This window comes from Dipodomys spectabilis, unplaced genomic scaffold (genome assembly GCF_019054845.1).
Source record: "Dipodomys spectabilis isolate Male_0828 unplaced genomic scaffold, ASM1905484v1 ptg000266l, whole genome shotgun sequence".
Lineage (NCBI taxonomy): Eukaryota > Metazoa > Chordata > Mammalia > Rodentia > Heteromyidae > Dipodomys > Dipodomys spectabilis.
Window position 1 is genome coordinate 2,963,582 of NW_024870943.1, and position 25,366 is coordinate 2,988,947.

A 25,366-nucleotide genomic window follows, 5' to 3' on the forward strand; every position below is an offset into this window, starting at 1 on the left:
TGGGGACCCAGCTCTGGAGTTTATTACCCCCCCTCCCTGGCAAAGGGGGTGTAGGGCAGGGCCTGGGCTGGGGATGGGGAGAGGCCTGGGGTGTGGGGTGGGAGTGTTTCTCAGAGTATGTGGTTGAAGCTCAGATTTGGGGCTGTGGTAGTCACTGGAGGAGCTTTTGGTAATTGGGGTGAGGGTCTCCAGGGCTGGGCTGGGGGAACTGGGGGGAGTCACTCATTCTCTGGGGCTCTGAGAGGCCTGGGGTGGGGTGGGGAGAGCCAGGTATCCCCAGGAGAGAGGCTGGTGTGGAGGGGGGTCCCTGAGAGGCGGGTAGCAGAGGATGGGAGTGGGAACACGACAGGTCCTCATATCTCCCCGGGGCCACCAGGTGGACACGGGCCTGTGCCGGGGCTCACAGCTCATCATGGTGCCGCGTCAGATCCTCGCCGTAGTTGGTGGCCTGGCTGCCCACGAACATGTTCCAGTTCCCCAGGATCTCTGCCTTGCTCAGGCGTCCATCCTGGACACACAAGGCAGGGGGGAAAATGTGCATGCGGCCTCTGCGCCCCAACTTCCTGTTCCCCCACCCCGTCTGGGCCTGTCCCCCCAACTAGAGGTCTATCCACCTCGATTTCTAGGTCTGTGTCCCCCCCCCCCCCCCCCCCCCCCCCCCCCCCCGTCTGAGTCTCCGTCCCTCACCTGGGTTCCTGTCTCCCCTTCTATCTGTCTCCCCTCCACCCTGGGCACCTTGTCAGCGTCGCTCTCGTGGAGCAGGTGGTTGGCCTCCACGAGCGGCTGGTCCTGCGAGGGCGGCAACACCCAATGCCCCACCTCACTGCCGTCCAGCCGCCCATCCTTGTTGAGGTCCCGGAAGTCACGGAACTGCTGCCGCTCCGTCTCCACCCAGGCCGGCTCGGCCTCGCCTGGCTCCTCTGAGTACAGATCGGCTGGGGTGGGGACAGAGCGGACAGGGCCATGAGGACCAGGCTCCAGCCTGGCACCCGTCACACCTGCTGGCCATCCGTCCCCGGCCCGCGGAGGCCCACTCACCGATGTATTCCTCCACCTGGACGTAGCCATCTTTGTTCTTGTCCAGGTCCTCCAGGGTCTCCTGGGGAGACAGAGGCACTGTGCTTGGGGAGGAGGGTACAAGTCTGGGGGGGGTGGATGTGGGGGCAGGTGGGTGATGTCTGGGGGGTGACACCACACACGAGGGGGGGGAGTGAGCAGACCCCAGTGTTCATGAATGCACAGATCCGAGATACCCAAGGAAGGCACAGATTCAAATTCAAGGTCACCCCCTGCCAGGGCGTCCCCAGTGCTGGGATTACAGGCTTGCACCACTACTATGCCTGGTAAGAAACGTCTGTTTGCAAAAGAAAAATCCTTTCGCTATAGAATAGAGCAGATTCTGGTAAATATTACACATGAATCTTGAAGAGAAGTCCAGTAGGAGCTGTCTCAGAATTCAGGACTGGGGATTTCTTGAGGCTCAGCCAGGATTGGGGTGTCTGAGGCTCTTCTGGGGACATATTATATACAAGTGACAAGATTAGATCGCAGAGGGGAGCGATGGATTCACGGGATGGACAAAGGACATGGGCCCCTCCCTGATGTGTGTTTTGTGGTCTGGGCTCCCCATGGAAGATGCTGAATGGGAAGTGACTCATAGGTAAATGCTGAGAAGCAGGGCCAGGGGAGCAGGGATGGGAAGCTTGAGTTGTGGGGGGGAAGTGCTTGGAGCAGGGTTGGGGACCTCCACCCTCACTCACAGCAATCACGATGTCCCGCATGTGAGGAAACTCCTCGGGGTGCAAGAAGGCCGTGAGCTCCTCCCGAGTGGCCATGGAGTCCCCGTCCTGGTCGGCCACTCGGAAACGCCGCTCATCCCGAGCCAGCATCTTCTTGTAGGTCTCTGCATCCTCCACGTCGTGGAATTCTTCCCCTGAGGAAGGGGGCGGGGGATAGATGTGGGTGAGCCACACGTCAAGGGGGAAAGACCAAGCTGAATAGAAAAGACAGGAGGAACCAACTTGGGGGGCAGTGAGACTTCCAGAAGGTGTAAGAATTAGCTGGGCACGGTGGTGCACACCTGTAATGCCAGCTACTCAGAAGGCTGAGGTAAAAGCGTGGATAAAGTCATCAAGGCTCCATCTCAAAAACAAAACACAAACAAAAGAGGGGGGAAAACCAAAAGGGGAAAAAAAGGAAGGAATCTGGGACAGGTAAAATGAGGGATAAGAGTTCAGAGGTCAGGGGTCAGATGACAGGGCATCAAGCCAGGCGTCCCCAGCGGGGGGGGGGGGGGGGGGGGGGGGGGAGGGTCATAGAGGTTGTAACCCTAAATGAAGAGCATCAGGAACAGGTGTTTTCAGAGTGTGGGGGGAGGGGGGCTGCAGAGGCAGGGATTCTGGGGTGCAGGGGCCAGGGTCCCCAGACGGGGGTTGGGGCAGGCTGGGTCCCCGCGTACCGGGCGCGTAGTGGCCATAGGTGGCGTTGCGCAGCTCCTCCCAACCCACGCGCCCGTCGTGGTCGGTGTCGTACGTGTCCCAGGCCGCGCTCACCGAGTCCCGGATGTGCCGCTGCTGCGTGTGCGCGATCCACGCACGAAGCTCGGCCAGCGACACCCAGCCGTCCCCATCCCCGGCTCGGTCCATGCGGTCCACGATCCGCCTGCCAGCCCGGGCGGGGCACCTGTCAGTCAAGGCCCCGCCCACGCCCGGCCCCGCCCAGAGCAGACACGCCCCCTAGATAGGGCAGACTGGCAAGTAAACCAAGGGAGGCCACACCCATGGATAGCCACGCCCCTCTGCATAGACTCCTCCCCCAGACCCTGACCCCTCCCAAGGGAGACAGAGAAGCCACGCCCCCACACCCAACCGCGCCCTGTATGGCCACGCCCAGTCACGACCACGCCCCCCAGGCCTACACCTTGCACGCAGGGTCCCAACTGACTCTGAAGCTTCATCCCTTGCCTTATCAGCCCTCACAACCCCCATATTCCTGTATCTTGACGTTCTAGAACCCTATCACCCACCATCAGTCCCCCCCTCACCTGCCCACCTCCCATGTCAAGTGGCATCTTAAGCTCTTCCATGGCCCCAGAGCCTTTCCCGTCCCTCCTCCATGGTCCTGATTGCCAACCAACCCCTAACAGAGACCTCCTGATACTGTCTCTGCTGTCATCATCCCTGTCCCCAGGGCCCGCTCTCCAGGGTTGAATCCCCGACTATCATGACCTCTCTGGCTTAGCTGTCCGTGGCTCACACCTGTAATCCTAGCTACTCAGGAGGCTGAGATCTGAGAATCGTGGTTCAAAGCCAGCTCAAGTAGGAAATTCTGTGAGACTCTTATCTCCAATGAACCACCAGAAAACCAGAAGTGGTGCTGTGGCTCAAGTGGTAGAGCGCTAGCCTTGAGCTGAAGAGCTGAAGGGCAACGCCCAGGCCCAGAGTTCAAACCCCACACCAACCAAAAAAAAAAAAAAGAGGCTAACAAAACCTCCCTGGCTCTCCACCTCCATCAGACCAGGCTGGCTGTGCAGAATCTCCTTGGCAGGGGTTGATGAGTAAAATAAGGTCTGAGCTTAAGGTCATCAGTCCCAACCGAGGAGAAGTGGTGGTATGTGACCCATTTTATAGAGCAGCCAACTGAGGAGTGAAGGTTTCTGGTATAAAAGAAGGAAGAGTAGCTTGGCAGTAGAATCTGAAACAGATGTTGCTGCCCTCAAATGTCATATTTGGGGTGAGTGTGGTGGTAAAAGCCTGGAATCCCAGCTACCAGGGAGACAGAAGTAGGAGGATTGAGGTGAGACGCTGGCCAGAGGCAAAGTCATGAGGCCCCTATCTGAAAAAGAAGCTAAAGAGGACTGGGGGCATGGCTCAAACGGTAGAGCACCTGCCCATCTGAAGCAAGCAATGACCTGAATTCAAACCCCAGTACTGCAAACGAAAAAAATGCATCTTGAGACCCCAGTTTTAGCTTGTATTTTTCCCCAGGAGAGGAAGTGGAACTTTGCACTTGGACTTAGCCCATACTCTCTCCCCTTCCTAGCCCAGACCCCTCATAACGACCTCAAATTCCCCCTCTGAATTCCGCGCCCCCAATTTTGGCTCTCCTACCCTAGCCGGGCCTGGCTTTCCTCCGGGCTGAGCTGGTCGAATTCCTTGGCCACTTCCCGTCCCAGGAAAGCCTCGTGGTCGTACTGGAAGTTCCCGTGGGCGTCGTCGTGGGGAGCCTCGCTCAGGGGGGTCTCCTGGTGTACCCTCCCCTGGCCATGAGGGCCAGCATCGGGCGATGGCTTCGCCTGGGCCCCGGGTCTCAGCAGCAACAGCAGCAACACAAAGGATAAGCCCCGCATCATCTGTCCCTGGGGAGTTAAAGCCAGAGGTCAGGGGTCGCAGGGAAGAAGCTAGAAATAGAACTCCGCGCGGGGGGGGGGGGGGGTGTACTTAGGACAAGATGGAGAGAAAGAGGCAAAAGAGGAATTGGCGGGCGAAAAGTTTTAAGCTTCAAAGTGTTGAGCTCCAGAAGGGCGGTGGGGGGCCTGAAGGGGGGGGACACTCTGGGGGAAGGGAGGACGGAGGTCCAACTGTGGGGCCCAGATCTTCTTGTGGGGGGGGGGGAGTGTCTCAGAGCTGCCATGGGGTGGAGAGGGGGGAACCTAGAAGGAGACGTGGCAGATATCCCACTCAAAAGAGCAGGGCCTGGCGGTGGCCTGCGGGAGGTATGGCAGGCTCCCTGGCGAGGATCGCGGCCTGGAGCCGCCCTCCCCGGCCGGCACCCCCACGCGCACCCCCTTACCCCGTGATCCGTCCTTGCTCTGCTCGCCAGCCACGCTCTGCTCCCACTCTGCAGGATGCTCTTCCAAAGACAAACTTGGCCACTGTCCAGCTAGGCCCCGCCCCCTAGCCAATAAACACGCAAGATGCCTCCGGGGGCGTGGCCAAAGCGCATGGGGCGTGACTCAGGCGCCCCTCGCCACGTCCACAACGGGAAGCCAAGGGAGTAAGAGCGAGCAGCCGAGCGGGTGATACTGGAGGGACGCCCCGCCAGGGGAGGACTACAACTCCCAGCATGCCCTGGAACCCCTGCGCTGCCATTCCCAGTAGTTCTAGCCCCCAAGGCTCATGGGAAATGTATTTCAGTCCCTTTCTTTCCGTCGTGATTTAAAAACGAAGAGGAAGGGCAAGAGTGGCATTTCTCCAAAAAGGAACAACTTTCCACTTCTGCCTCACCAAGAAAAGATTCGCGTCAGACTCTAGCCTGGCACTGTGATAGGTAGGGATTGTGTAAATTTTTCAGAAAGGAAAAAGACACACCTCTCATTTCTATTCAAAAAGGTCCTCAGAAGAGCTGACAGTATTCCTTTCCCCCCACCATCCCTCCCTTACCTCCCCACCTTGAAACCTACAAATGATTGAGAACACACAGATTTGGGCCCAAACTCATGTTATATGTGGACATGGAAAAGTGCCATATACATTAGGAGGGGAAACTGAGGCAGGCCACAAAAGGAGGGGTCCAGAGAGAGGACATTGGGCCCAGGACTCCTCTGGAGGCTCAGAGATGCCAGGATTGGGTCTCACAGCATGAACGGGATGAGATTATACTAATTTGTCGCAGCCAGAGTGGGGGACAGTCAGGCTGATACATTTATGTCCTGAGGGTCAGCATCCTGTGGCAGGCTGGGAGTGGACAGAAGGCTGTCATCGTCATCTCCACGGAGGGAAATCCAAGGGGCTGAGGAGAGAGGAAACGGTGTAGTCAGAATTGCTGAGAAAGCCGGGCGCTGGTGGCTCACGCCTGTAATCCTAGCTACTCAGGAGGCTGAGATTTGAGGATCGCGGGTCAAAGCCAGCCCGGGCAGGAGAGACCGTGAGACTCTTATCTCCAATAAACCACCAGAAAACCGGAAGTGGCGCTGTAGCTCAAGTGGTAGAGCGCTTGCCTTGAGCTGAAGAGCTGAGGGACAGTGTCCAGGCCCAGAGTTCAAGCCCCATGACCGACAAAAAAAAAAAAAAAAAGAATTGCTGAGAAGCCAGCAGACAGTACTTATGCCTGTCATCCTAGCCACTCAGGAGGCTGAGATCTGAGGATTGTAGTTCAAAGCCAACCTGGGCAAGAAAGTCCCTGAGGGAAGGTGGTTCAGTGGTAGAGTGCTTGCCTTGCATGCATGAGCCCCTGGGTTTGATTCCTCAGCACCACATAAACCAGTAAAAGCCGGAAGTGGCTTGATAGCGATAGCCTTGAACTGAAGAGCATAGGGACAGCACCTGGGCCCAGAATTCAAGACCCAAAACTGACCAAGAAAAAAAGAATGTCATAAATTTGGGCTGGGAAGGTGGCTTAGTGGTAGAGCGCTTGCCTTGCATGCATGAGGCCCTGGGTTCGATTCCTCAGCACCACATAAGCAAAAAGAAATAAAAGCCAGAAGTGGCGCTGTGGCTCAAGTGGTAGAGCGCTAGCCTTGAGCTGAAGAGCTGAGGGACAGTGCCCAGGCCCAGAGTTCAAGCCCCATGACCGACCGACAAAAAAAGAAAAAAGAAAAAGAAAGAAAGAAAAAGAAAAGGGGCCTTGGCTGAAATGGGAAGAGCTCCAGCCTTGAGTGAAATAGCTTAGGATCTTCAGTTCAAGCTCCAGTATTGACATCTCTGAGTCTGTGTGTCTCTGATTGTCATGTCTATCTTAGTTTCACCCTCTTTCTCTCCTCACCCCCAGATGTCTGTCTTCCTCTCTCCTCAATTTGGTCCCCACCTCTGGGTTTCTCTAAGTTTCTATTCTTCCAGGTCAATATGTACCCCATCTGGCCCACTTCCCAGGTTTTTTATTGTTGTTGTTGTTTTGTTGGTCATGAAGTTTGAACTCTGAGCGTGGGTGCTGTCCTTCAGCAATTCAGCTCAAGGGAAGTACTCTACTGCTTGAGCCACAGCGCCACTCCCAGTTTTCTAGTGGTTTATTGGAGATAAGAGTTTCACGGACTTTCCTGCCCGAGCTGGCTTTGAACTGTGATCCTCAGATCTCAGCCTCCTGAGTAGCTAGGATTACAGGCATGAGCCACCAGCACCCAGCTTCAGGGTTTTGTTTTTGTCAGTCTTAGAGCTTGAACTCTGGGCCTGGGCACTGACCTTGAGCCTCTCTGTGCTTAAGGCTAGCACTCTACAACTTGAGCCACAGTTCCACTTCTGTCTTTTTCTGTGTATGTGATACTGAGGAATCGAACCCAGGGTTTCATGCATGCTAGGCAAGCACTTTACCACTGAGCCATATTCCCAGCCATTCCCAGAGTGGTTATCCTCTGAGTCTCTCCCTCCTCTCGGCACCACTCACCTGACAACCCTCTTCTCATCCTCCACCACAGCAGAGCTCCTCCTGCACCTGCCGCCGCCACAAACACCAAGAAGCCAAGGACAATTCCAGCTACTGGGACTGAGGACTTGGCTGGTGACTCTGCAGCCAGACAGTGCTGTGAGGACAGGGGAGTGGGGGGGGGGCATCCCGGTCCCTCCCAATCTCAGAAATCCTGCAGCACCAAGAGTCCCACGGATATTGGCACAGAAAAGGTCAGTCAGGTGACGTCCTAGGTGTGGACAGAATCTCCCCAGCTTGGCTGTCAGAACCAGCCAGAGCAACAGAGCATGCGGTTATCCCAGCGTGGACGAGAGGGACAGTGGTCAGTTGCACAGTAGCAAGGCAGGAGATGCTCAGCCTGAAGATGAGCAGCAGCAGCAGGATGGAAGGTGGTCAGACCCAGGAGGACTGGCTGCAGCGGTGCCCAGGCGGTCAGAGTCCACGAGTCCAGGAGCAGCAGGATGGAAGGCAGTCAGACTCGGGAGCATTGGCATTAGGAGGCATAAGACAGTCAGATGGGGGAGGAGGCGGAGGCTCAGGAAGCTGGGCTGCAGCCTAGGGCCCAGGCACTCTCAAGGATCCTCACCCAGCTCAACAAAGAAGGGCTTCGCCAGTCCCTTGTGCTGCACCAGGCAGCGGTAGTGGTGCTCATCACCGCTCTTGACAATGAGTGAGGACCAGGCATGGAAGGAGCCGTCCCCATTGGGGCCGAAGCCGCTGGCGTTGCCCGTGCCAGCTGCCATCCCGTTCCGCAGGAATCGCAGCTGCAGCTCGGGCGGATAGAAGGAGAAGGCACTGCAGGTGATCACGGAGAAGCCGGGGCTGCTGGGCCGAGCCCTCAGGCGCATGGAGGGGGGCTCTGGGAGGGGGAACAGGCACAGATGAGCCCCAGCCATGATCCTCAGAGCCAGGCCAGGAGCACCCCACCCCACCCCCCAGGCCTACAGAGTAGTGACAGGAAGACATCGTGGCAGTGGGGGTCGGGCATCTTTTCCTCCACTCCTGAGTCCTGTGGAAATGCCCTGAGTGCCTATCACCCACCAAAAGCTTGAGATCCGCTGTCCCCAAGGAGAGATAATGAACTCATGTGCACAAACACAAGGCATACTCTACAGTCAAGAAAAGGATAGCTGCCGGGCGCCGGTGGCTCACACCTGTAATCCTAGCTACTCAGGAAGCTGAGATCTGAGGATCAAGGTTCAAAGCTAGCCCAGGCAGGAAAGTCCACAAGACTCTTTTTCTTTTTCTTTTTTTTTTGGGTCCGGTGGTGGAGCCTGAACTCTGGGCCTGTATGCTGTCCCTCAGCTCTTCAGCTCAAGGCTAGCACTCTACCACTTGAGCCACAGCGCCACTTCTGGCTTTTTTCTTTTTTGCTTATGTGGTACTGAGGAATCGAACCCAGGGCCTCATGCATGCAAGGCAAGCACTCTACCACTGAGCCACCTTCCCAGCCCCTCCACAAGACTCTTATCTCCAATAAACCACTAGAAAACCAGAAGTGGTGCTGTGGCTCAAGCGGTAGAATGCTCGCCTTGAGCTGAAGAGCGCAGGGACAACGCCCAAGCCCAGAGTTCAAGCCCCATGACGGACCAAAAAAAAAAAAAAAAAAATCAAAGCAACTAAAGAAGAAATAACACTACTTAAACTCTTCCAAGATGGGCTGGGAAGGTGGCTCAGTGGTAGAGCGCTTGCCTTGCATGCATGAGGTCCTGGGTTCGATTCCTCAGCATCACACAAGCAAAAAGAAAAAAAGCCAGAAGTGGTGCTGTGGCTCAAGTGGTAGAGCGCTAGCCTTGAGCTGAAGAGCTGAGGGACAGCGCCCAGGCCCAGAGTTCAGACCCCACGACTGGACCCCTCTCCCCACCAAAAAAAAAAACTCTTGGGCTGGGAAGGTGGCTCAGTGGTTAGAGTGCTTGCCTTGCATGCCTGAGGCCCTGGGTTCGATACCTCAGCACCACATAAGCAAAAAGAAAAAAGCCGGAAGTGGCGCTGTGGCTCCAGTGGTAGAGTGCTAGCCTTGAGCTGAAGAGCTGAGGGACAGTGCCCAGGCCCAGAGTTCAGGCCTCACAACCGGACCCAAAAAAAAAAACTCTTCCAGGAGATGGAAGGAAAACAATTTCCTACCATATGCCTATATATTTATTTATATATATACACAAATATGCATGTAAATATGTATGTACATATCATATATGTCTATCTATCTATCTATCTATCTATCTGTAGTTGTTGTTTTTTTTTGTAGACTTAGGATAGAATCCAGGCAAGTAACTATACTATACTCCACTCTCCAAACATATTTTTTTTTTTGGTCAGTCATGGGGCTTTAATTCTGGGCCTGGGCGCTGTCCCTGTGCTCTTCAGCTTAAGGCGAGTGCTCTACTACTTGAGCCACAGCACCACTTTTGGTTTTCTAGTGGTTTATTGGAGATAAGAGTCTCACAGACTTTCCTGCCTGGCTGGCTTTGAACCTTGATCCTCAGATCTCAGCCTCCTGAGTAGCTAGGATTACAGGTGTGAGCCACTGGCACCCGGCTAGAGCAAAGTTTTGATAACACAATTACACAGAGACACTCAAGATAATTTAAGGCTAGTGTATTTCCTATAAATGGAGTAAAAATTCTTAAATATAATCTTAGCAGATAGAATCTGGAAATTTATATAAAGTAGAATGCGGGCTGGGAAGGTGGCTCAAGGGTAGAATGCTTGTCTAGCATGCATGAGGCCCTGGGTTCAATTCCTCAGTACCACATAAGCAGAAAAAGCTAGAAGTGGTGCTGTGGCGCCAGTGGTGGAGTTCTAGCTTTGAGCTGAAGAGCTGAGGGACAGCGCCCAGGCTGAGTTCAGACCCACGACTGGCAAAAAATAAAATAAAATAAATATAGAGGCTGAGGCAGGAGGATCATGAATTCAAACTCAGGGCCAGGGTGGGCTATATAGCAAGACCAGATCTCTAAAAATAAATAAATAAAAATTTCAAAAGTCAACACATAAGGGGATCAGGGTGCCTGCCAAGGAGGTCTCCTTCACCAAGAGTGGGTCTTGCAATGGTGTCTTTTGGGGTTCTTTTTTTTTTCTTTTTTTGGTTGGTCGTGGGGCTTGAACTCTGGGCCTGTGCGCTGTCCCTCAGCTCTTCAGCTCAAGGCTAGCGCTCTACCACTTGAGCCACAGTGCCATTTCTGGTTTTCTGGTGGTTTATTGGAGATAAGAGTCTCATAGTCTTTCCTGCCTGGGTTGGCTTTGAACCTTGATCCTCAGATCTCAGCCTCCTGAGTAGCTAGGATTACAGGCCTGAGCCACCAGCGCCCAGCTTCTTTTGGGGTTCTTGTAAGTGCTCAGCAAAAAAAGGCTAAGTGCTGTCTTGGAAAGCTGGAAAGCAAACAGCTTTCCTTCAAAGTCTTGCACTGACGAGTTGGCAAAATTTGCTGCTAAGTCAGGTCAACTGGAAGAGGCCGCGCCTCCGCTGTCAGCAGTTCCAGGTCCCAATGTCTGCCTGGAACTGTTGCCAGCAAGACTGTAGTCCTGGGGGCCACTCTCAAAGCCATGTCCCTCTGCCTCTGGAGGGATAGTGTTAGAGCCTGGGATAAATCCAAGTGCAGAAAATATATCTGGTCAGGGGCTGGGAAGGTGGCTCAGTGGTAGAGCGCTTGCCTTGCATGCCTGAGGCCCTGGGTTCGATTCCTCAGCACCACATAAGCAAAAAGAAAAAAGCCGGAAGTGGCGCTGTGGCTCAAGTGGTAGAGCGCTAGCCTTGAGCTGAAGAGCTGAGGGACAGCGCCCAGGCCCAGAGTTCAAGCCCCACGACCGGACCCAAAAAAAAAAAAAAAGAAAAGAAAATATATCTGGTCAAACCAAACACATTACAAGGAACTATATTCAAACTAGGCATGGCAGCTGGCTATCGGTGGCTCACGCCTGTTGTCCTAGCTACTCAGGAGGCTGAGATCTGAGGATCACGGTTCAAAGCCAGCCCCAGTAGGGAAAGTCCATGAGATTCTGATCTCCAATGTACCACCAGAAAACTGGAAGTGGCGCTGTGGCTCACGTGGTAGACTGCTTGCCTTGAGCTGAAGAAGTTCAAGGACAGTGCTCAAGTCCTGAGTTCAAGCCCCAGGACTGGCCCCCCCAAAAAAAAAATTGAAAGAAGAAAAAAAAACTCTCCCAAAAGCCTAGACTCCACCCGCCCCAATGGGGGAGTGAGGTTCACCCCTCCCCAGGAGAAGGGCTTGGGGGGTGGAGGGAAAAGGAGGGGGCTGGAGGGCCCCAGAGATGAAGAAGATGGAGGGGCCGGGCCAGCCCGAGGCTCACCCTTCCACTCCAGGTTTCCGCGCCCCCGCTCCAGGTGTCCCAGCAGTCGCTGAGGGCAGGAGGAGAGCAAGAAGTCCCTCTCCTTCCACACCGTGTCCGCCTGCTTCATCCACAGCTGACCAATGGTCAGGGTCTCGGGCCAGTTCCCCGTCCAGTTGCTCATCCTGGGGTTGAACCTCATGAACTCCTCACCATTCAGCGCGAAGATGGCCGTGGGCACCGACGAGTTGTCAGGGGCAAGTTCACAACCCAGCAGCCCTTGCAGGACTTGCGGATCTGGAGTGCCACAGGAGGTGAGCAGAGCCCAGGAGCACAGGGACTGCATCTCCTCCCTCAGACCCAGGGATCCAGACCCCAGCCTCCTCCCTCAGACCCAGGGGTCCAGACCCCAGCCTCCTCCCTCAGACTCAGCGGTCTAGACCCCAGCCTCCTCCCTCAGATGTAGTGATCCAGACCCCAGCCTCCACCCTCAGACTCAGCGGTTTAGACCCCAGTCTCCTCTTTCAGACATAGTGATCCAGACCCCAGCCTCCTCTCTTAGATCCAAGCCTTCTCCCTCTTCCTCCCTTGGACCCTGGCACTCAGGATCCAGACCCCAGCCTCCTCCCTCAGACCCAGGGGTCCAGACCCCAGCCTCCTCCTTCAGACTCAGCGGTGTAGACCCTAGCCTCCTCCCTCAGATGTAGTGATCCAGACCCCAGCTTCCTCCCTCAGACCCAGCCTCCTCCCTCAGACCCAGGGGTCCAGACCCAGCCTCCTCCCTCAGACCCAGGGGTCCAGACCCAGGCTCCTCCCTCAGACCCAGGGGTCCAGACCCAGCCTCCTCCCTCAGACCCAGGGATCCAGACCCCAGCCTCCACCCTCAGACTCAGCGGTCTAGACCCCAGCCTCCTTCAGACATAGTGATCCAGACCCCAGCCTCCTCCCTTAGACCCAAGCCTTCTCCCTCTTCCTCCCTTGGACCCTGGCACTCAGGCCCACCTTTCCCCAGGGCTTGAATGGCGTCTTTAAATAGCTTCTCCTTGCTCTTCAGGTCTGTGGTTTCTTTCTCCCAGTACCAGGGCACCTGGCTCTCCCAGACCCACGCCCCGCAGGGCTCAGCCCATGGCCGCAGGCTGCTGTAGCTCAAGTATTGTTGTGGACCCAGCCAACCGGAGGCCCAGAAGGCAGGGGTGCCGGGGGCAGGGTTGGTCACGGCGGTGAGGTGGTAGAGGAGGGAGAGCTGGGGCTCTGTGGAGGGAAACAAACTGGTGGGGTGGGGGGACCTACACTCTCAGCCCGAGGGCACTATACACACATGAGACTGCAGTCAGGGGCAGATAAACAGAGACCAGAGAGACAGACAGACAGCAAGACAGGGGGACAGAGACCAGGAAAGAGAATGAAGACCCAGAAGGAGGAACAGAGACCCAGGGAAGAACAAAAGGCGAGAGAGAGAGAGAGAGAGAGAGAGAGAGACAGACAGACAGACAGAAAGACAGACAGACAGACAGAGACAGACAGAGACGTAGGGAGAGACAGAGACAGAGACAGAGAGGGAAGGAGGGAAAGAAAGTGTGTGTGGGGGGAAACTGACTGAGACTAAGATCCAAACAGCTCTTTCTCTCTCAGAAACCAAGAGAGAGGGGAAGAAGATCCCAGAAAGAAGGGGACAGACACCCACAAAGAGAGGGACAGAGACCTGGAGAATGGGCAGAGAGTCAGAGAGAGAAAGAGAGAGACACAGAGGGAGACAGATCAGAGACAGACAGACAGACAGAGACAGAGAGAGGGAGGGCAAGATCGCAAGGCCCCAGGCAGGGCAGCTCGGGCTGGGGTGGCCACCGAGAGAAAATGGTGACATTGGCGGCTTCTGAGGCCCCTGCCCTCCCCCCCTCTCGCCCCCTCTCCCCCTTCCCCACGCCCTCAGCTCCGCAGGCCCCCTGGCCCCTCACCTGCACCCCAGCTCCGATTCAGGAGGACAAGCAGGAGACCCAGTGCCCAGGGCTGGGGCCAGGGCACCTCCATGCTGAGAGGGCACCCTGGGGGGGGAGGGGCACGTGAGACTTCCGGACCCCGGCCCGCCCCTTCCTCCAGGCGGGGCTGTCAACACCCAGACCCCCCCCCTCACTCGGGGGTCGGCTTTGGGGGCCCACTCTAAAATGACAACAACGCCTTTCTTCTCCATGAACTTTCACCCCCTAATTTGATCCAGTTGGGTTAATTAATTACAGAAATTGGTAAATCTAATATTCAGCTCTCAGCTCTCCACCCATCTACACCCCCCTCTCCCAGCTGTGCAGCCCCGACCTCCTCCTTCAGACCCAGGGGTCCAGACCCAGCCTCCTCCCTCAGACCCAGGGGTCCAGACCCAGCCTCCTCCCTCAGACCCAGGGGTCCAGACCCCATCCCTCCAGGCCCAGGGCCCCCTCTGGCTCACCGCCGCCTTGTCCCCTGCGCCTGCAGCCCTGGCCAGTTCCCGTGACTGGGGACCCCAGTTCCTCTCTCACATCCTGTCTGGACACTGCACACCAACTCCAAGAACACCAACCCCGCCCCCCAGCTGCAGGACTCACCCCAGCCTGAGGCCCAGGCCGCCCCTCTGGAAAACTGTTTTGTTTGCTTCTTTGTCTTTCTCTTGCTGCCCAGATTGTATGTGCAAAGTGACAGCCACCGGCAGGGCGGCTGGAGCCGAGGAGGGGACCCACTGGGGCAGGTTCTTGCGGGGGTGGGGGGCACCCCGGACTCGGGGAAGCTCTGGGGAGCACTCTGCCATCCTCAGAGGCACTGGATTGATGCCAGCTGACAGAGCTGGGAGCTATGGCCCTGTCCCCAGCCCTGGGTGGCACCAAAGACGCCCTGCCTAGCCAACCGCAGCTCCTGAGTCCAAACCCCAGAACCGAATACAAAAAAGACACCCCAGAACATGGGGGCTGGGGAAAAGGGCTCAGTGGTACTCACATACACATGTACTGGGTTCAACTCCCAGCACAATTACACACACACACACACACACACACACACACACACATGCCACATACACACACTATCCCTTGAGTTTCTAAACAACACTTAGTAGGTGTTCCTGCTAGGAAGCCTATTGCCCTGTGAAATGCCCCAGAGCCCTGTTGTCTGGACCAGCTCCAACACAATCAGTTTTTTTTTTTTTTTTTTGTGGGTTGTGGGGCTTGAACTCTGGGCTTAGGGGCTGTCCCCTGCACTCTTCAGCTCAAGACAAGTGCTCTACCGCTTGAGCTACAGTACCACTTCTGGTTTTCTAGTGGTTTATTGGAGATAAGAGTCTCACGGACTTTCCTGCCTGGGCTGGCTTTGAACTGCGATCCTCAGATCTCAGCCTCCTGAGTAGCTAGGATTACAGGCGTGAGCCACTGGCATGTGGTGCTCGAACACAATTGGAAGCCCCAGCCTTCTCCCTCAGACCTGAGGGTCCAGGGCCCAGCCTCCTCCCTCAGACCCAGGGTTCAGACCCAGCCCTCCTCACCAGATGTCTGTTCCCTGGTCCTGGTTCTGGTTCTAATCACCCAAGCCTTCCTTAGCAGGCCTGAGGTGCACAGCAAGCAGCTGGGAAGCCCGCACTGCCATCCACCCATCATCATTTATCGCATCTCCCTCCATGATCCTGGTCACTGCTGTGGCACGGCTTCCTCTACTTCCTTCCTTGTCTGCCCCCCTCCCACCAGACCCTCTTCTCCCACCAGACCTTCCCTCTCCAGAACCTTCCCAGGAAAGGTAGAAAGACAAGTCAAGGACAAAATGCTAGATAGACAGGAAGACAAGCCAAGGATAAAATGCTAGCTAGACAGAGACAGGCAGCCACGTCGATGGTCCTGGGTAGGTGGAGACTGATGGGTCTCCATTACAAACAGCTTGAGGAGCTGCCAGCTGGGTCTACTGTCACTTCAGACACCCTGTGCCCCACACTACAGAAGCACACACTTACAGTCCCAGCTCTCAAGAGGCTGGGGCAGAAAGATCAAGAACTCAAACTGGGTACGATTGGCTCATGCCTATAATCCTTGCTACTCTGGAAGCTGAGATGTGAGAACCAGTGTTAGCCAGGGAAGACAAACTCCAGAGACTCTTAGCTTTGACCAGCAAAAAGCTGGAAGTCGAAATGTGGCTCAAGTGGTAAAGCACCAACCATGATGGGGGGAAAAAGAAGACCTTTAAGAGCTTTCTCTTTGGCTTAAGCCCCCGCAAACTTACAGAGCTCCCACCAGCACCCAGTACCCAAGGTTTCCCCAGGGCCCCAGGTCCTGATGTCGTGGCTTACCTATGTCCATATATCTCCTCCAGATATCAGAGCCTGAGATGGGCTGGATTAGGGACGTTGAGTCATAGAAAGAAGAGCCAGGCTGTACTAATAGGAAACTCAGAGTCCTGACCCCCCTCTTAGGCTGTAACAAGTGGTCACGTTCTTAACCTTGCACTAATGATTTGCCTGGAACTCTAGATTAGTACACTCTGAGCAAATACCTCAAGAAAAACATCTGCAAAACTCATCCTTGGACTCAAATGAGATTTGGTTAAAATAGAAGAACTAGCTGCTGGAGATGGGAGTTTTATATCTCTACCACCCCTTTAAGATCAGAAAGGGCTGGTAGGAGGGGTGCCTGCCTATCAGCCCAGCTATTCCTAAAGCTGAGATCAGAGGATCAAAGCCAGCCTGGGCAGGAAAGCTTGTGAGATTCTTCTCTCTCTCTCTCTCTCTATCTTCCATTCCTGGGGCTTCAACTTAGCCTGGGCACTGTTTCTGGGCTCTTTTGTTTAAAGCTAGTGCTCTACCACTTTAAGCCACAGCGCCACTTCCTCTACTTCTGGTTTTCTGGTGGCTAATTAGAGATAAAAGTCTCAAGGATTTTCCTGCCCAGCTCAGAGCTACATTCTGTCTTAGAACTCAACTTCCTGGATAGCAAGGATTACAGGGCATGCGCCACATGAGCACAGTTTCCATGAGACTCTTACCTTCACTAAACTACAAAAAAAAAAAAAAAGCCAGAAGTGAAGCCAGGTTTGGGTGACTCACACCTGTAACCCTAGCTACTCAGGAGGCTGAGATCTGAGGATCATGGTTTGAAGACAGCCCAGGCAGGAAATGCTGTGAGACTCTAATTAAAAAGTCAGAAGTGGAGCTGTGGTTAAAGTGGTGGAGTACCAGCCTTGAGGGAAAAATTAAGTGACCCACTCAGGCCCCAAGCTCAAGTCCCAGGACTGGGGTGTGTGTGTGTGCATACTTGTGCACATGTGCGTGAGCACACACACACATACAGAGAACTTGAAGCCTTTGATTTCTTAGGCTGTAGCAGGTGACCATCTTTTAACCCTGAAAGGAGGATTAGAGCTTCAGATAAGCACATCCTAAGTAAATATCTCAAGAAAATCATCTGGTTCAAGTCACCCTTGGACTACATGCTTCAGTAAACATCTTCCAAAGGAACGCCTTTGACAGACTCAGCAACCTATGTCAATGAAGGAGACCTGGTCTCTGGAAATGGCAGAATTAGTGGTTTGGTTCTGACAACATATGATATGATTAAAATTTTCATGTTTGTTTGTTTTTGGTTGGTTGGGGGCTTGAACTCAGGACTTGGGCACTGTCCCTGAGCCTCTTTGTGCTAAAGGCTAGTGCTCTATCACTTGAGCCACAGAGCCATTTCCAGTTTTTGAGTGGTTAATTGGAGAAAAGAGTATCTCAGGGACTTTTCTGTCCAAACTGGCTTCAAACGGCCATCCTCAGATCTCAGCCTCCCAAGTAGCGAGGATTACAGGCATGAGCAGCCAGTGCTGGCTCATGTTTATCTTTTTTTTGTCTCTCGTCCCCACTTTGCCTATGCCTGTCCTGAGACTCGAACTCAGGGCCTGGGCGCTGTCCCTGCACCTGATCAAGGCTATTGCTTTACCACAGAACCACTTCCAGCTTCCACAGAACCACTTCCACAGAACCACAGGCCACAGAAAACCACTTCCAGCTTTTTCCTGCCTTCTCTCTGAGCTTGGAGCTGTGGCCTCTGGGTTGGCCATTCGTGAAGGAAAGACCCCACCCCAGCTGACTGGCCACACTCTCAGGCTCCCCAAGAGGAGGAGAAGGGCAGGGCTGTGTGCATAGTACACAAGCTCAGCCTCTGTTTCTACTTCAAGGCAATTCGGTCAGAGCACTGCACCAAGGGCCAGTCCCTTCCCATGGACCCCAGGAACTGCAGGGGCCCTGACCTGAAGGTGGAGGCCCAGGGGCAGCTGTGTTCCCAGGGCCGCCTCCTGAACATCTGCCCTTCCTCTGCACCTTCACAGCAGTGCCCCCTGTTGGCACCTGAGTGCCAACCACATCCTGATAGAACTTGTTCGGGGTCAGCCTCTCTCAGCCTCAGTTCTTTTATCTATGAAATGGGAGCAGTTACTGATCCCATTAGACAGGTGCTGGGGAGTCAAGGCCGTGGGGTGAGAGAAATACAGTGGATCAGAGAGATGCAGAGAGATCAGCCCTGCTTCTTGGGCAGCCCCTTCCCACCAGCCAGGCTAGTGTGAATGTTCACAGAAACGTTGGGCTAGATCATCAGCTCTGAGAACAGACTTTGGTGCTGTAGCTTTGTGTGTGTGTGTGTGTGCATGCATCTGTGTGTATACCAGTCTTGGGGCTTGAATTCAGGGCCTGGGTGTTGATCCCGAGCTTTTCCTCTACCACTTTGAGCCAACAGCTCCACTTCTTGTTTTTTGGTGGCTAACTGGAAATACATCTTAACAGAATTTTCTGCTTGGGCTGGCTTTGAAAGGTGATCCTCAAATCTCAGCCTCCTGAGTAGCTAGGATTCCAGTAGTGAGCCACTAGTGCCTTACCTGGAGCTTGGTTAATTGAAGATGAGGGTCACAAACTTTCCCACCTGGTCTGGCTTCAAATTGCGATCCTCAGATCTCAGCCCACTTGAGTGGTTAGGATGACAGGTGTGAGCCACTGGCAGCCAGCTCAGCTTCACTTTCTGTGTGTGTGTGTCTGTGCCCGTCCTAAGGCTTGAACTCAGGGCCCGGGTGTTGTCTGCGAGGATTGCAAGCATGAGCCACCGATGCCCAGCTTCAGGACTGTCCTCTAAGCAGGGTGAGGACCTCACCTACACTGGGCAGGTGATGGAGTCCTTTTCCTAGGTCTTTGCAACCGATCCTCCAGGCCTAATAGTGAGTGGAGGCCAGTGATCCTGCTACAACGGGCTGCCAAGGAGACGCCCCAACAACCACAGGGAGGAAATTGGGGAATAGGGCTGTTGTTGTAAACACAGGGCCGCACCCCAAACGGAAGCACCTGCTCTTTGGCCCTCCCTACAAATATGATCCCCACTCTCTTAAGTCGGTACCCTGTCAGGTCTTCCTGCTGGGTGTCTCCCCCCATGCACAGGGCGGCACCCCCTGACCTGTCCCTGCCCCTTCCTGCCCGCTTTGATGCGGGCCCACTTCCTTTGGCAGGAACCCCGCCCTCGCCTGCTGGTGAAAAGGCAGAGCCCGTGTCGCTGGGTGCGGCATCCCAGAGCAGCACCCCACACCTTCTCCTCATGGCCCTGTCTCCCAACCCTTGTACCAGTGCTGTGCTCAGACCCTGGTGCAGGCCTGGGGGGCAGGGACCTGGGGTCCCCTACACCATCTTACTGAGGAGCCAAGGCACCAGGTCGCTGCTTCCAGCATCTTTCAAGTTCCTTGCGGATGTGGCTTGGACCATGCCTCTCAGGTACTCTCCTCCCTTAACTGCAGGGCAGGCATTCAGACCAGGGCTGTCTCCAGCCCAATCCCCTCTCCCCTCCCAGCAGTGGCTCTGTCCCTCCCTCTTCCCATGTGAGCAATCTGCCTTGGCAATGGAGTTGGGATCCAGACCAGCCCCTAGCTTGTGCTGGTACTGGGGCTTGAACCCAGGGCTCAGGTGATGCCCCTTCGGCTTTTTTTTTTTTTTTGCTCAAGGCTGGTGCGCTGGCTTAATGTTAGCCACAGACACACTTTCAGCTTTTTATTTGGTGGCTAACTGGGTGAATCTCAAAACCATCCCCTCCCTGTGGGCCTCAGATCTTGGCTTCCAGTCGGTAGGATATTAAAGGCGGGAGCCAGCTGTACCCAGTTGCAGTCTCTGGATTGAGGCAGCTGGTACAAAGAAGCTTCCAGAATCTGGGGCCTAGAAAGCCATGTACTCTGGAAAATGTCCCCCTGGGGCTCCCAAGGAGGCCAGGAAGGCCTCCCTCACTTGCGCCCAGAGACTGACGGAGGAGAAAGCATGGCACCAGGTAGTGGTCTCAATTCAGGTGAAAGACCAGAAACCATGCAGGCAAGGCAGCAGCTTAACCCAGGGGTTCATCTCCATGTGGGAGGAGCCGCTCACTGTTGATATATAGAGACAGGCTGGCCTGAGAGTGGAAAATGACTTTATTTGTCCTTGGGAGGGGGCAGTGTCATCTCAGAACTTCTGGAATTGCTTCTTGGTGCCAGCGGCCTTGGTGACCTTGAGCACGTTGAATCGCACGGTCTTGCTCAGGGGTCGGCACTCGCCCACGGTGACAATGTCGCCGATCTGGACGTCCCTGTGAAAGGACCATAGCAGTTGATACCCGGAAAAACCCTGTCTCAGTCCACAGGTTGAGGTGTTCCATTCTGGCTCAATCCCAGCCCCCAGGGCAACCTGCCCCCTAGTCCCTGATCTCACCATGGTCTTTCACTTGTGGTATCTACAGAGAACAGGCAGGGCAGGCCTCCTAGGGGGTCAGCTGCTGCCCCTCCAGCCTCACCTGTACCTCCTGGCAACTATGTCCAATGAGCTACTGCTCTGTTCTAACTCACACAGCATAGGGATAAATTTTGTGCCAGGCACAGTGGCTACTTGGGAGGCAGAGACTAAGAATCACACTTCTAGGTTAACCCTGGGCAAAAATAATAACACCATCTCAACAAATCAGGGTGAGGGGATAGCCATGATGCCAGCTACACAGGAGGCATAAACAGGGTCACAGATGCTGGTCCAGGTTGGCTTGTGCAAAGAACGACAACAACAAAACCCAATCTAAAAAATAACTAAGGCAGCCGGGCGCTGGTGGCTCACGCCTGTAATCCTAGCTACTCAGGAGGCTGAGATCTGAGGATCTCGGTTCAAAGCCAGCCCGGCAGGAAAGACCGTGAGACTCCTATCTCCAATAAACCACCAGAAAACCGGAAGCGGTGCTGTAGTTCAAATGGTAGAGCGCTCGCCTTGAGCTGAAGAGCTGAGGGACAGCGCCCAGGCCCAGAGTTCAAGCCCCACGATTGACAAAAAAAAAAAAAAAACTAAGGCAGGCCAGAGGCTGCTGGCTCACAACTGTTAACTCTAAAGCCACTCAGGAGATTAAGATCTGAAGATCAAGGTTCAAAGCTAACCTGGGGAGTAAAGTCCATGAGACTTACCTTCAATGAACCACAGAAAACTTCAAATGAAGCTGTGTGGTAGAGTACTTGCCTTAAGCACAAAAACAGCTCAGGGACAGTGCTCAGGCCCTGAGTTCAAGCTCCATGATTGACACCGCCCCCCTAAAAAAAAAAACCAACAACAAAAAAAACAGCCTCGGGCTGGGAAGGTGGCTCAGTGGTAGAGCGCTTGCCTTGCATGCATGAGGCCCTGGGTTCAATTCCTCAGCACCACATAAGCAAAAAGAGCCTACAGTGTAAGTGATAGACACATAAAAGTGAAAAGCCGGGTGCCAGTGGCTCATGCCTGTAATCCTAGCTACCCAGGAGGCTGAGATCTGAGGATTACAATTGAAAGCCAGCCCGGGCAGGAAGTCCATGAGCCTCTTTTGTTTCCAATAAACCACTCAGAAAACCAGAGGTGCTGTGGCTCAAGTGGTAGAATGCTGACCTTGAGCTGAGGGACAGCGACCAGCCCACCCAGAGTACAAGCCCCACAAAAAACACAACAACAAAATGTGAGGTCCTGACCCTGAGTTGGACCTTCAAAGCCCTCACAGCAAGCCAAAACTGCAAAAACAAAACACAAGAAACTCGTCTGGCAAGGCACCAATGGCTCATGCCTGTAATCCTAGCTACTCAGGAGACTGAGATCTGAGGATCAGTTTGCTACCAGCCCGGGCAAAGTTTGTGAGACTCTTATCTCCAGTTAACCATCAGAAATAACGGAAGTGGCACTGTGGCTCAAGGTGTTAGAGCACTAGTTATGAGGGGAAAATCTCAGGGACAGCGCCCAGGCCCACCTGACTTCAAGCCCCACAACTAAAAGTGAAAGAAAAAACAAAGACAAAGAAACTCATCTGTTAGGATAACAGAGCAATGTGATACCAGAAATGTGAAGCCAGTAGGGGCTTCATTCAATCTCAAGCTGCCCAGGCCTGGGCCACCTCCCCCATGCTCACCTGAAGCAGGGGGAAAGGTGCACAGACATGTTCTTGTGGCGCTTCTCGAAGCGATTGTACTTGCGGATGTAGTGGAGGTAGTCTCGGCGAATGACAATGGTCCTCTGCATCTTCATCTTGGTCACCACGCCTGCAGCAGGGGTCAGAGGGTACAGTTCAGGATTCCTGGGAAGTTAGCCAAGAAGCCCAAGAAAAGTTGCTAGGTGAGTGTTAGATAGGGTGGGATTATTTCCCAGAGGCCTGTTTCTGGCATCAGCCTTGCCAACTATTTTTCTCAACAGTGCCTATAGTAGACATCTGAAGACCATCATGAAAAAACATCCTGTGCCAGACTCTTCTGAATCCTGCAACTGGGTCCCCAAGCCCCCCAGAATTAACTATTCACTCACCAGACAGGATCCGCCCTCGGATGGAGACATTACCGGTGAAGGGGCATTTCTTATCAATGTAGGTCCCCTCAATGGCCTGAAAAGAGGGAGTGGAGGGAGGAAAGAGGACACTAGGACAAGCTTTCCTGAACAGGGGGAGGAGCCTGGCTTCCAAAGAAAAACTACAATTCCCAGCAGCCCAGGGCCAACCACTGTATCAGATGGGCAAACTGCTCAACACGTGGGCAACAGCATGGTAGTCATCTCCCTTCCTGGGGTCCTGGAACCGCACCTCTTTGGGCGTCTTGAAGCCTAGACCGATGTTCTTGTAGTATCGGGGGAGCTTCTCCTTGCCACTTTCTCCCAGCAGCACCCTCTTCTTATTTTGGAAGATGGTCGGCTGCTTCTGGTACGCACGCTCCGTCTACAGGGAAGAGGGAGCTAGCTAGCTGGTGAGGCTTGATCTTGGAGCAGACCTGGAAAATTTGCTAGAAACTCCCCCTCCTCCCTCCATATCCGTCCTTCCCAAACGCCAGTCCTGGAGACCCAGCGCCCCGTTTCACTCAAAGACTAGGCCTAAAACGCGGGGTTACTTCAGCTCACACCCCCCACCCCCCACCTGCCCAACTCATCCCTGAGATCAGAGGCGCCCCGAGCGCTCGGCACCGCTTCCGGCCAGGGCTGCCTTCCCGGCTCTGGGAACCCTGCGTTTCAGCAGCAAGCCAGGCCTCCCCGGACTCGGCCTCGGGAGCCAGGCCGCGGCGCGGGCCCTTCGGGCTCCATCGCCGGGGCCCCACCACTTAGCAAACGCCAGCCTAGAGTCGCCCGCCGCCGGAGTCAGCGCCTAGGCCACTGGGGGTGCATGCAAGTGAACCCCATACAGCTGCCTGTTTCCCGAATCGGCCCCAGCCCCGAGCGCGTACCTGAATGTCCGCCATCTTCCCGGGCGCCTAGAAAAAAAAAGAGAGCGACGCCGGCGTCCGGGTTTCCTTATGGACTACGCAGGGGCCGGAGAGGAAGTAGCGAGAGGGGCGGGACCTCTCTGGGCGGTACTTCCGTTATGATTCTGATCGACAGGGGGCCCTAACCAAGCACGCGGTCCAGTGACTGCATGTACGCGGCCATGATGGTGAACAGACTGAAAGGCGGGAAGCCGTACGCAGGGTCTCGCGAGAATCCCATTCAGGTTAGGGAAGGTTTGGCTTATGTTATCACGAGGTGACGCGGCGAGGCCATTCCGTGACCAAGAGGCATACGTTCACACGGAAAGGGGAAACCGCATGGCTGAGTTCCTGCCGGCTTCAAACCTGAAGGGGCGGCGGCCATCTTTCTTCAGGGCAAGCGGGTGTTCGGACCACGTGTAATTTTGTTATTTGGGTGGCTGCCGGGCTGCCTTTTAGAAAGCTAAGCGACTGTGACTGCCCTCTGTTCCATTTATACCCCAGATTCGTGCACCAAGGTCACTAGTCTGCTGCTATTCCATGTGTACTAGAATTTACCACGGTGATGGTAATAATCCGTATTTGCATGCGATTTAAACACGTAGCCATTGGCGGTGGACTGTGACTTTTGCACTCAGGACGTTTGTGGGGGCTTTTGACGGCTCTGGGGCTTGAACTCAAGGCCTGGGCGTATTCCTGAGCTTTTCTGTTCAAGCACTTGAGCCACAGCTGCACTCCTTTTTGGAAATGAGTCCTACTGACTTTGCTGCCTTGGCTGGCTTCAAACCATGACCCTCAGATGTCAAGCTCCTTAGTAATTTAAGATTAATAGGCGTTAACCACTGGTGCCTGGCAGTTTTCACTTTTCCCCCCTGCCTTTCTATTGGTAACATTGAATTTTATAAACTGTAGTAGCTTCCTAAGCTACTATTGGTCAAGAAAGCAATTTCTGGAGTAAACTGAATTTAGGAGTTGATTGTGCTTTATTAGCTCATGTTGGTTTTATGAAGGGTGGATTTTACTGTTGCGTTTTCATTGACAACACATTCTAACCACCCCTATCTTATTAGTTGTGATTTCTAGGAAGAGGTTTGCTGAGCCTGGCAGATCTAAGAACAAGGCAAGCCTGCCTGGCATCCCTGGATACTCATCAGATGTTTCAAACCCTAAGAAGTTACTAGGAAAAATGGCTCAATCCTGTAATCCTAGCTTCTCAGAAGGTTGAGATCTGAGAATCACAGTTCAACGCCAGCTCCAGCATTCAAATCTGACTTTCATCTCCTATAAACTACTTAGAAAAAAGCAGGATATAGCAGTGACTCAAATGAAGCCTTAGCCTTGAGCAGAGGTTAGGGACAGCAGCCTTACCGAGTTGAAGGGTTTGGCTAAAAAAATGCAGTAGTGTCCTGGTACCTTGTCTGGCCAGGGATCAGCAAAGTTATATTTCTCCTAGTTGCAATTTACCAAGTGCTCAAATAGCTGGTAGTTTTCATAAGGGGGGGAAAAAAAAATCTTAAGGGCTGGGAAGGTGGCTCAGTGGTAGAGCGTTTGCCTTGCATGCATGAGGCCCTGGGTTGGATTCCTCAGCACCACATAAGCCGAAAAAAACGGAAGTGGGGCTGAGGCTGAAGTGGTAGAACCCTAGCCTTCAGCTGAAGAACTGAGGGACAACACCCAGGCCCACAGTTCAGGCCCCACCACTGACCAAAAAAAGAAAATCTTAAAAGGTCCAAGGCTTTTCCATTTTTTTCACAACCCTGAAAACTCAGAACTGTTAGCTCTGCGATCACCAGCTGAAGAGCTGAGGGATAGTGCCCAGGCCCAGATTTCAGGCCCTAGAGAAAACTGTATTAGTGATCTAACATCTCTCATAGTTCTGCTCTTTCTTGCTGTAACTTTGGGCCTTGACCATTTTCAACTTTTGTAACCTGGCCTCTTGCTTGCACCTGGGCTACAATTTTGTGGCAGCTAAACTACTTATTTTTCAGAGGTGGGGTGGATTATCTATGTGAACCAGTTTTGCTACTGTTGCAGCACTGAGATTACAGGC

The 25,366-nt window shown here is 54.2% G+C and overlaps 3 protein-coding genes and 1 non-coding gene across 5 annotated transcripts; all 4 read right to left on the reverse strand.

The window, feature by feature from the left end:
* Positions 1-4,898, reverse strand: Rcn3 (reticulocalbin 3). The gene is made up of 7 exons (XM_042700399.1): positions 4,792-4,898; positions 4,110-4,357; positions 2,459-2,661; positions 1,761-1,933; positions 1,039-1,099; positions 736-935; positions 1-508 (listed from the first exon to the last, which is right to left on the reverse strand). The coding sequence occupies exons 2-7, from the start codon at positions 4,349-4,351 to the stop codon at positions 401-403; spliced, it is 987 nt and encodes a 328-aa protein (XP_042556333.1). The 5' UTR covers positions 4,352-4,357; positions 4,792-4,898; the 3' UTR covers positions 1-400.
* A 524-nt stretch (positions 4,899-5,422) lies between these two features.
* Positions 5,423-14,164, reverse strand: Fcgrt (Fc fragment of IgG receptor and transporter). 2 transcript variants are annotated; one of them, XM_042700263.1, is made up of 7 exons: positions 14,066-14,164; positions 13,581-13,667; positions 12,628-12,876; positions 11,647-11,922; positions 7,925-8,197; positions 7,318-7,437; positions 5,423-5,730 (listed from the first exon to the last, which is right to left on the reverse strand). In XM_042700263.1, exons 2-7 carry the CDS (start codon positions 13,651-13,653, stop codon positions 5,630-5,632), a joined length of 1,092 nt encoding a protein of 363 aa, XP_042556197.1. In that variant the 5' UTR covers positions 13,654-13,667; positions 14,066-14,164; the 3' UTR covers positions 5,423-5,629. The 2 variants fall into 2 exon arrangements, with proteins under 2 accessions (XP_042556197.1, XP_042556198.1); XM_042700264.1 differs by having other exon boundaries at positions 13,581-13,660; positions 14,065-14,133.
* A 5,855-nt stretch (positions 14,165-20,019) lies between these two features.
* Rps11 (ribosomal protein S11) lies at positions 20,020-23,407 on the reverse strand. The gene is made up of 5 exons (XM_042700274.1): positions 23,299-23,407; positions 22,668-22,799; positions 22,397-22,472; positions 22,008-22,137; positions 20,020-20,192 (listed from the first exon to the last, which is right to left on the reverse strand). The coding sequence occupies exons 1-5, from the start codon at positions 23,311-23,313 to the stop codon at positions 20,069-20,071; spliced, it is 477 nt and encodes a 158-aa protein (XP_042556208.1). The 5' UTR covers positions 23,314-23,407; the 3' UTR covers positions 20,020-20,068.
* Positions 22,251-22,336, reverse strand: LOC122125904. The gene has a single exon (XR_006150789.1). It is a non-coding gene; the product is annotated as a small nucleolar RNA SNORD35 (small nucleolar RNA).
* Positions 23,408-25,366: the final 1,959 nt, after the last annotated feature.

Coding starts and splice junctions, on each gene's coding strand:
- Rcn3 (XM_042700399.1), bottom strand. CDS start 4,351: ATGATGCGGGGCTTATCCTTTGTGTTGCTGCTGTTGCTGCTGAGACCC. Junction 1,100..1,760: donor TGCGGGACATCGTGATTGCT/GTGAGTGAGGGT, acceptor CTGTCTCCCCAG/GAGACCCTGGAGGACCTGGA. Junction 509..735: donor ACGAGAGCGACGCTGACAAG/GTGCCCAGGGTG, acceptor TTGTGTGTCCAG/GATGGACGCCTGAGCAAGGC.
- Fcgrt (XM_042700263.1), bottom strand. CDS start 13,653: ATGGAGGTGCCCTGGCCCCAGCCCTGGGCACTGGGTCTCCTGCTTGTC. Junction 11,923..12,627: donor CATTCAAGCCCTGGGGAAAG/GTGGGCCTGAGT, acceptor GTGGCACTCCAG/ATCCGCAAGTCCTGCAAGGG. Junction 5,731..7,317: donor GATGAGAAGAGGGTTGTCAG/GTGAGTGGTGCC, acceptor CTCTCTCCTCAG/CCCCTTGGATTTCCCTCCGT.
- Rps11 (XM_042700274.1), bottom strand. Junction 22,473..22,667: donor GCTTCAAGACGCCCAAAGAG/GTGCGGTTCCAG, acceptor CCCTCTTTTCAG/GCCATTGAGGGGACCTACAT. Junction 22,138..22,396: donor CCGAGGGCGGATCCTGTCTG/GTGAGTGAATAG, acceptor CCCCTGCTGCAG/GCGTGGTGACCAAGATGAAG.